We start from the raw sequence: 9,269 nt of genomic DNA on the forward strand, positions 1-9,269 counted from the left end.
TTACAAGTCAGTTTTATTTGGTGCTTTGCATCTAAAAATATAACCCTCATAGTGTTACGCAATTGTGATCGCAATCATCCCTCGCCCAACGTGACAGGCAGGGGAAATAAAAGTGATAGTGAAGCCAGAAAACCTCAAAGAGAAACTGGGGTCCTTGAACAGTCATTGAAGATATACCTAAGACATTTACAACATACAGACAGGGAACAAAAAGACCATTGACCGAGGACCATCATATAAAGCCCCAGTGTTACTGTCCATTGTGATTATATTATTTATTTTGTCAATAACCTACAAAACTGTGGATTGTGGACTGTGGATGTTTGATTGCATCAAATGCATGATTAAGTTGCAATAGAAATCAGATTTTTGTTCTCCTGTCGGGCTTGTTGGTGTTTTTGTTTGTCTCTAAGGTAAAAAACAGAATAGATTTGAGCCGTCTCACAGCTTCAGGCATTGATAACAAGCCCTACTTTTCTTACCGTGAGCATACGAAATGGTCCTCTGGATAACATGGTGCATCACTGAAAACGTCTTCTCACAGGCCATCTGAAAGAGAGAGAGAGTGAAAATAAGGTAATTATTATGTTTTATGACTCTGCATATATGTGCGTCCTTGCCTGTAGGTCACTGGGGTAGCGTGTGTTATTTTCAGTGTTCAAATTACTGGGGTGTTGGGCCCAGAAGTAACAAAAGACTCCAATGAATGATATTAGAAATACATCAGTAAAATAAAAAAATCTCATGTCCCGTTGTTTGTCTTTTTAAATGTGTGTCTGACTTTATCTTCTCTCAACTAATAACATGATGTGTTTATTATCTCACAAGTTAAGTCTCTCACGTGTTGTTTTGTATATGGAATTGTTGTGTGTTGTTTTGGTGTCGGATAGATTTTCAACAATGACCACTGCGTGCAGTGTTTACTACTGAAGCGCACCTCCTGTAAGCAAATTCACTCCAGCAGCGTCTCTCCCATCATCATTTCTGGTCTGCATTAAAACAGAGAATCCCCTCTGTCTACCCAAGACTTTAATGCCCTTCCCGCTCACACATCTTTATAAAGCAGGTGTCTCCTTCATGTCATACCTCCCAAAGTCGTCCATGGTTCTGACAGCACTAACCTTAGCTCTGAATTTTAATAAAATGCTGTATTTGAGCTATGTCAGCCATATGTTTCTGTTCACATGTTGGTTGTTTTTTTTAATCGACTACCATTGGTGCGCAAAAAAAGCCACAGTAAAATCCAAGCAATGGTGTTTTGTACCTTTAGATCATTGGGATAGTGGTGTGTCCACGCTAGCAGCATTGCAGCAAACAAATCTCCAGTTCCTACAAAGACGGCGTCCACTTTAGGAACTTCTATTCGAACTCTCTGCGTCGTCCTGCTGCCATCGGGGCGAACTGAACAACACAGCAAAGACACATGTTTAACGGTTCATTTTGGTTAGCCTGCAAGTATATACATACAATCACGCATGTGCATACGTCGCCTACCATGGCGCTGGCTTCCCAGCGACACAAGGAAGCGGTCTCCCAGTCTGGAGGGCAGATCAGAGGAAGTGATGACCACTGTGTCTGGGCCCATAGCATGGAGAAGGTCCATAACCTACAGACAGTCAGTGATTGAGATATTGGTGTATGTATCTCGTCAGCAATAAGTGTATAAAGTAAGCAAATTCAAGCAAAGTAAGATGTCAAAATACTTCAATAGCTTATTCTGTTTTTTAATTTAAAAAAGTATGCAAGAAAGTAAAGAAGGATTAGATAGGGACTCATCTATTACCTCTACAGCATCTTTCTCTGTGCTGATGTTTTTTCCTGTCAATAATCTAAAAAAACAAGCAAACAAATTACCATTATGTCAATAGCATTACAACACAAACACTGGAAATTAAGTTAAAGACGACTTATTATTAAAACCTTGAAACACACAAGTGCAACAAAGGTCAACATCCACAAAACTTATTGAGTTATATAGAAAAACTTTAAATGTGATTCTGCAGTGACACAGAAACACCACTAGGCGGAGGTACATGACAGTGAAGGTGAAACGATACGGCGTTGAAACAATTATCTCTTCATAATGTTTGTGGTTTTCATAGATGCAGCCATTTAGTCAATGTAAGCAAAAAAAACATCCAATCCATTGTTTACTGATGCACCTGGAAGCTATATTTGCCATAAAAAAAACACAGTGTCTCAACTTAAATAGTTTCAACACGACTATGTGTGATCTATTCCCACACAGTTTTGAAAACATAAATCGTGACTTAAAAGGGTAAAACAAGAACGATAAGAGGGGAGCTGAGGCTTATTTTCAGTTAATTCTTTCCCAAATTTGTAGCACAGCAAAATGAGGGCATTAGATAACAGCATGAGTGGTATTACATAAAGATGGTGTTCGCTAAGCTACTCACACAGTTACAAACTCAAGGTTTAAGGTAATTCAAACTACGTTAAGTATGTTTATTTTGAGCGGAAAATCACACACCCGATACAATTACAGAAATCTTATGCTAGATTTATTGGATTTAAGAATTACATCAATATGATTTAGCACATTAAAAAAAAAAAGATAATTGTACTCACTCAGCCTCAAACTGGTTAGGAGTAATAATGTCGGCAACAGGAACCACCTTGTTCTTGTAGACCGGATAAAGATTCTGAGGAACGTACTGTGGAACGAAACACACAGGTTAGAGAGTCACATAACACCAATGAAAACACATAAATCCTGCAATAAAGAAAGGACTTCACACACACAGACACACATGTGTAGGCTCAGTTTCATCAAAGCTTTCCTCTGATCTTTGTTTTGACGGTTTTAAATTATGAACGCTAACTGACAGAATATGATCTTAATCCCTGAAAATGCACGTCTGCACAACGTAATATATACACAACACACACACACACACACACACACACACACACACACACAGCAGAGTGAGTCATTGTGTATATGTAGTTCTGGCAGATCGCAATAATCCCTCTGTCACTGAGAAATGAGCCTTGTGACACCCCCCCAGAACACACAAACACACATATATATAATATATACAGATAAAAACACACAGGGACGAACACGCAAATCCTCCCACACACATTAACTACAGACATTAACACACACGTAGCTGCAGACACACAAACAACTGCACATAAAAATGCCACCAATCTCACCATAGATCCATGATCGCCGAGGACGGGGTCACATACTGAAATAATAAAAGAATCAGTCAGACACCCAGCGCAGACCTGTAATCATCACATCACATAAATACTGCAGTGACGGGGGGCATGACACTGGATTTGGAGACGTAAAACACATCCAAGCCAGAAAAACATCTATTATTCATTTATAAAAGCCTATAATCTCTTAAAAAGAGAAGTCTTAAATGCCCAGCTCGTGCCTCTTGGAGGTTGTTCATTACATCTCACAATACGAAAGTGCCAGAGGGAAACGACCAACATATTATCTTTTGTTTTTTATTACACCCAAGATACAAATGTAAAATCTGCCCTGAGGGTGGAGCTGGACTGTAAATCATGATTTCCTTATTCCCTCACACAAGTGACCACAATAAATAACATTAAATTGTACTGGATGTTCAAATATCAGCAACAATGAACTTAAGCCTGCATTCATTGATTATTTGGCCATAACATGACATATACATATACAATTTATAGCTTTTAAAGTTAATATGGCAACGCGTTGCTAATTTACAATTGAGCAGATACAGTATGGAGTAATATTTATTTGGGGTTGTGTCTCTGTCCACCTTTACAGTATTAGACAATTATTATTATTATTATTTATCAGTTACATTATTATCAGTTACAATGACCCTGAAACAAAAAGGTTTTTTTTGGTAGAACAAACACTTTAATTTAAATTCAAAAATGCTTATGTCCTGAAAAAACTTGAAACCTTTTTTAATGTAAGTATGTGTAAAAAAAATCTTTCATGGTATGATAACTTAATTTTCATACCACTGCCTGCAACGCTACTCTTCACCAACTCCTGAGTAAAATATCTGGCTCTTTAGCTGCTAAATGCACCTTTTTGTTACCACCAGCTAACTTTTTCTGTCTGCTTTGTGGTGACGGGCAGGTAGAGTTTATCAGCCTGAGTGCCTGCTGCTGCTGGAAACAAGATTAACAGTAAATTTGCAGGCTATACAACCAAAACAATGATCTGAAAGACACTAAAATGCTCCGCAGAGCTGAGGGGAAGTGCAGAGTCGGCTGATGATTATCTGTTTGTTACTACGAGTTCCACCTTGCCAACACCAACAGTCATTTGCTCTCAATAATTTAAAATATATATATATATATATATATATATATATATTTATGTATATAATTTATATATACACATCTCAATAAAGATAGCAGAAAAACATTCAAATTTACAACACATCAACGTAAGCACCAGCTTTTGCTGGTAAAGCCTGCCTATCTAGACAACCTCCACCATCAAACAGAAAAAATCCATCGTAAGCGATGGAAGAGGCTTTCTCCACCAAAAGCTGCCTCACTAGCTGCACCTGGATATATTTACAAATATTACGATATCAGCGCCACCAATACCAAAACACCTGTCTGCAACACCCCCTCTACAGGAACAATCCTTTCAAATAAAGTTTCTTACCACAAACAGTTGTGTGAGATATTTTTGTAAATGCAGTATAAAATTTACATAATGATGGTTAAATCAGGAAATACTTGATCAAAAAACAAGTAAACAAAACTAAGGATTCAGCAGCCAGTGTTATCTTTCAGTACTTCAACGGTACAACAGGCCTAAGTCAAGACCAGAGTACAACACAGCCACAGATATGTTTACAGTGAGAGCTGCTAACTAGAGAACTCCTGCTCTCTTCTTTTATCAATGCTATCCTGCGTTACAATTATATGTTTTATATTTATTATATATTCATATTTATAATGTTTTTTCTTCATATTTTTATTGTCAAGTTTTATTTTTTTTAATTTATACTTCTTGAGCTTTGTAGTACTTGTTATAGAAATCTTTTTTTATTTTCTCTTACTATTTTTATCATTACACAGCAAACATAACAAAACAAATCCTTTCCTTCAATGTGAAAACCTACTTTTATTAAGTAGATTAACCCAATTCTGATTCTGAATGTAAACCCAGATTAGGACACGTAGGACCAACAGAAAGGTAAATTACATCCTTTCATCACAACATGGCACCAGCAATTTATGTAACATCACAGTTACTGAACAGTATCCTGTAACACAGCACTTTCTGTCCACATCTAAAAGTACTTTGGCAAACAACACATTATGCATGTCACCCTCTGGTTGCTTATTATTTTGAACAGTGGCAGTAGGGATTCACAATATCCGCTAACAAAGAGTCTTCAGGCCAAGATGCAACAGCCTTGATTTGATCTGAATGAAACGGATTCCTGCAACATGAGATGAAAATCCTCCTGGCGAGAGAGAGAGAGATGTCCTGAGAGTTGTCTGAAGTGAGAACTAGATCTTCTCTCCATAAAGCTAGTTAATGTGTTGATATAATGACTTAGTTTGCTGTGTTGCCACTCACAATGTTTCAAATATTAACTGTTAATTTGATCCTGTTAAGGGATTTTCCCCCCCCTTCCTTACCGAATGAGTTCAGCAGTATTTTTAACCTCTTTTAGCTCATAGCAAAGCTCTCTCTCTCATCATCCCTGTTTCCAGCAGCAGCAGTAGCCTAAATATAAAGCATTCATAGCACATAAATTCAACATTATGGTGAAAAATTTGCTGCTTATGCTTCATACCGCAGTAAAAACTGAGTAACGTTAGAAGAGGCCAAAAACTGGACATCACTCAATGTTAGAAAAACTTTTACACACAACTGATATTTAAATTAATCCAACACAGAATGGACATTACCCAAACTGCATCAATTGACCTTAAGAAAGAATTACCCTAAAGGTAACTCAAAGTGGGAATAAACAACAGAAGATGCATTTAATTCTTGTGTATCAGTACAGTACTCAAAGGCAGTAAGTTACAGATCTCCAACAACTGAATGCTAAAACAAATTAACTTCAGTAATCAGAAAAACAATAATTCATGTTTTACTTCTGTTTTCCTTGAAAGTGCTGTACGTTGTCTTTAGTGTAAAACAAACCTCTATAATAAATAAAACCATGTGGTTACTTACCATACACCAGATTAGGGTTGGCTCTCTTTAGTTCCTGAACAATGTCCACTACCATCTCCAAGAAGGATGTATCTCTGGTATACCCTGAACGCAACACACACACAGATACAAACATTATTATGATCATCATGTTCTTGTACTCTTATTAAATGTCTTCTGTTTAAAGTTTTCAGTAAAGCAGCTTTAGTGTACTGGAGGTGACTGCTCTGCGTGTCACATGACTGAAGCAATATGGATAAAAAGGGCCACTCAGGTATACATATGCAAATTCAGTGTTTACTGATGAGGCAGGGGTTATGCATATCAGTGCAGTGTAACTTAATGCCAAGTTTTGTTAAATGACAGGTTTGGTTACACATTTAAGTTCATTTTCACTGTGATTTATGTTCAAGGTTGGTGGGACAAAATCCAGCTACAAATTGCACACAAGTAGTGAATGTCAAGAGAGGGAAAAGGAGACTGGAGGGAACATTATTAATGGAGGATTCACTCAAAAATCTAAAACATAAAAACCTGGCCTTAGCATGAAGAACTGTGGTGGAGTACTCCATCTACAGCAGTGGAAAAGTGGTGAATAAAACTTTGTTACTCACCTGTTAAAACATAATCATACTGGTGCACGTTGTTCAGTTTGATTCCTTCATAAAGAACATGGAGTTCATCTGCCGTCAACACCTGGCCTTTCCAATGAGAGTAACCTGCAGAGAGGAGAGGGGGAGGTATTGTGTTTGCTAAGTTGCTGACTCTAGACGTGCACGTTAATACCCCCTAAAGATGCTGACACACACATTAAAACTGGATCGTTACAATGACTTTTATTAAATTGTGGTTGGTCTGGGCAGGTTACTTTGCTTATTTGGCTAATATTTTACATACAGAACTTATGATGAGCTTATAAAATATAATTCACTGTTAACTACCCCTCAGTATTTAAAGACAGCAGTTAGTTTGTTTTGGTTAATGTGTGACTTTGGTCTTTTTAACCCCTTGAGGGGGAGCCTGTATATTGAAGTGTACAGGAAACCCACACATTGTACCTACTTACAATACCTACTTTTTGATTCCCACCACACACTGGAACATAAGCTAGGGCTCATCAGAACCATGCACCACCGAGTTGACAACATACCAACAAGTGCCCAAGCATGAGACCAGGAACAGAACCACGTGAAGGGGACACTTACAGCCTGTGGATACCCCAAATGGACCTTTGTCAACATCCAAGAAGAACACAAACACTACAGGGGATGAGGAAAAGATGATCAAACGCAACACATCGTGATTCCATATGTGTCTGGAATATCAGAGGAAGTCAAGAGAACAAACACCACGTCCTGGCATTTTTCAAATCCAAGAACACGCTAAGACAGATACAGGTCCACCCCAAAGACCGCACACCCAAACACAAGAAAGGTAATCTAGTGTATGCTGTCAAATGCAATTTTTTTCCTGGAAATTCGCCTTGTCTTATTTTCGGAGTCTAGCACATTAAATTGTAACATACAGCCAGAACAACAGATGGCACCAAATATCAACAAAGCGCATGTTGCCCTCCCGAAGCGTATTACTGTCCCACTGAAACATGGAGACACACAGCGATCGTGTCGAACAAAGTGACTCAAAAGTAACAGCTAAGGAGGAGTTACGATGCCAATTTTAAGACGATGGTGATAAATGCAGCAAAGTCATCAAACAACTCTCTCTTTTCATTTTTATGATATTTACTGTAATTATCACAAGTCATTCATTTACAAATGTGATATCCTGTACATTTTATTTAACGCTAATTTAAATGGGACCATTTCATTAATTTCGAAAACATTGTTTTATTTAAAAGATGTTAAAAACAACAGCAGCCTACCTTGTTTTATTTTATTCAATGTGTTATTTTTATATAATAATTTTTAAATAAAAGACCAAATCTTGTTTTTGTAAAGAAAATAGTTCTTTATATAAAAAAAAAACAAGATTTGGTCTTTAAAAAAGTATTTTTCCAGAAATGAGTCTTGAAAGGGGGGGGGGGGGGGGGGGGTCTTCATATATCAAGGTGATCTGACTAATACGGTAACTACTTGATTTTCTTAACTTTTCTTTACAAAATCACAGGTGTGAAATGTTTATGAGTGGTCACTATCTAAATTGGCAGTTGTCTGAGATTTTTATATTGACAAACAAAACGTTACTGATGATTGAAATGGATCGTATTGCACTTATGAGACAGCCCCTAACTCCAACTATAGTGTCAGGTATGTTGGACAGACATTCAGTTGTTAGCGCTGCAAACTGTATCGTCATCTTTGGTGATTTTCAGGTGATCACAACTGTGAAACATCTGCTTAAAATAGCTCTCCAACATATCCCAAAGTGTAAGAAATCAAGGCTTTGACACAGAGCTGTTGAAGGTAACAGCCATGAAACTAACTTCACCCCGGTTTCCATTCGGCTTCTTCTCGACGAGTCAAGCTGGAGCTATCGCTGCACTTTGGTACCTAAACGAGTACCGAGATTTTTTCTGAATATTGGTATGGACTTGGTACCGAAGTATCGGTTCTCATGCACATTCTTTCAGAGCCAAAGCCAACACCTGTCTGATTCCAACACCAACAATCTGGTCGATCACTTCAATCATATCTGCTTGTCGTCACTAAATATTACTGCTCCTCTAAAGGTTAGGCCTACGTCTAAAGCTAGTAAGCAACCCTGGATAAATGACAGCATTCGCAGCCTAAAAAGGGAATGCAGGAAAGCAGAGCGCAGATGGATCCTCTATTACCCCCGTGGCCTCTTACTCAGAGGTTCCTCACCAGCAACAAGAGAGTTTTAACCAGTTTTATCCCATCGACTTGTCTGAGCTTTTAAAAACAGTATCACAAATGAGAGTGTACTCCAGCCCACTTGATGTAATACCTACAAAGTTTTTACTGAAAGTAATAGATTCTGTTGGGCCCCATTTGATCTCTGTTTTAACAGCTCCCTATCTACTGGTCGTGTCCCTGATTATTTTAAAATGGCTTGCGTGAACCCGCTTTTAAAGAAACCTGGTTTAGATCCCTCCCTCCCACATAATTTTAGACCAATT

The 9,269-nt window shown here is 37.9% G+C and overlaps 1 protein-coding gene across 1 annotated transcript in view; it reads right to left on the minus strand.

Annotated features, from left to right (window-relative positions):
* LOC123971540 (pleckstrin homology domain-containing family A member 3-like) overlaps window positions 1–6,891 on the minus strand; it is a 28,971-nt gene extending 22,080 nt beyond the window's left edge. Inside the window, exons 1-8 of the mRNA XM_046050423.1 lie at window positions 6,784–6,891; window positions 6,191–6,274; window positions 3,181–3,215; window positions 2,590–2,675; window positions 1,784–1,829; window positions 1,495–1,606; window positions 1,265–1,401; window positions 483–549 (exon numbers count right to left, since the gene is read on the minus strand). Coding sequence (XP_045906379.1) covers window positions 483–549; window positions 1,265–1,401; window positions 1,495–1,606; window positions 1,784–1,829; window positions 2,590–2,675; window positions 3,181–3,215; window positions 6,191–6,245 — 538 coding nt within the window. The 5' untranslated portion in view covers window positions 6,246–6,274; window positions 6,784–6,891. The remainder of the gene's footprint in view (window positions 1–482; window positions 550–1,264; window positions 1,402–1,494; window positions 1,607–1,783; window positions 1,830–2,589; window positions 2,676–3,180; window positions 3,216–6,190; window positions 6,275–6,783) is intronic.
* Between the last annotated feature and the right edge of the window lie 2,378 nt (window positions 6,892–9,269).

This window comes from Micropterus dolomieu, linkage group LG05 (assembly GCF_021292245.1).
Source record: "Micropterus dolomieu isolate WLL.071019.BEF.003 ecotype Adirondacks linkage group LG05, ASM2129224v1, whole genome shotgun sequence".
In the NCBI taxonomy this organism is placed as follows: Eukaryota; Metazoa; Chordata; class Actinopteri; order Centrarchiformes; family Centrarchidae; genus Micropterus; species Micropterus dolomieu.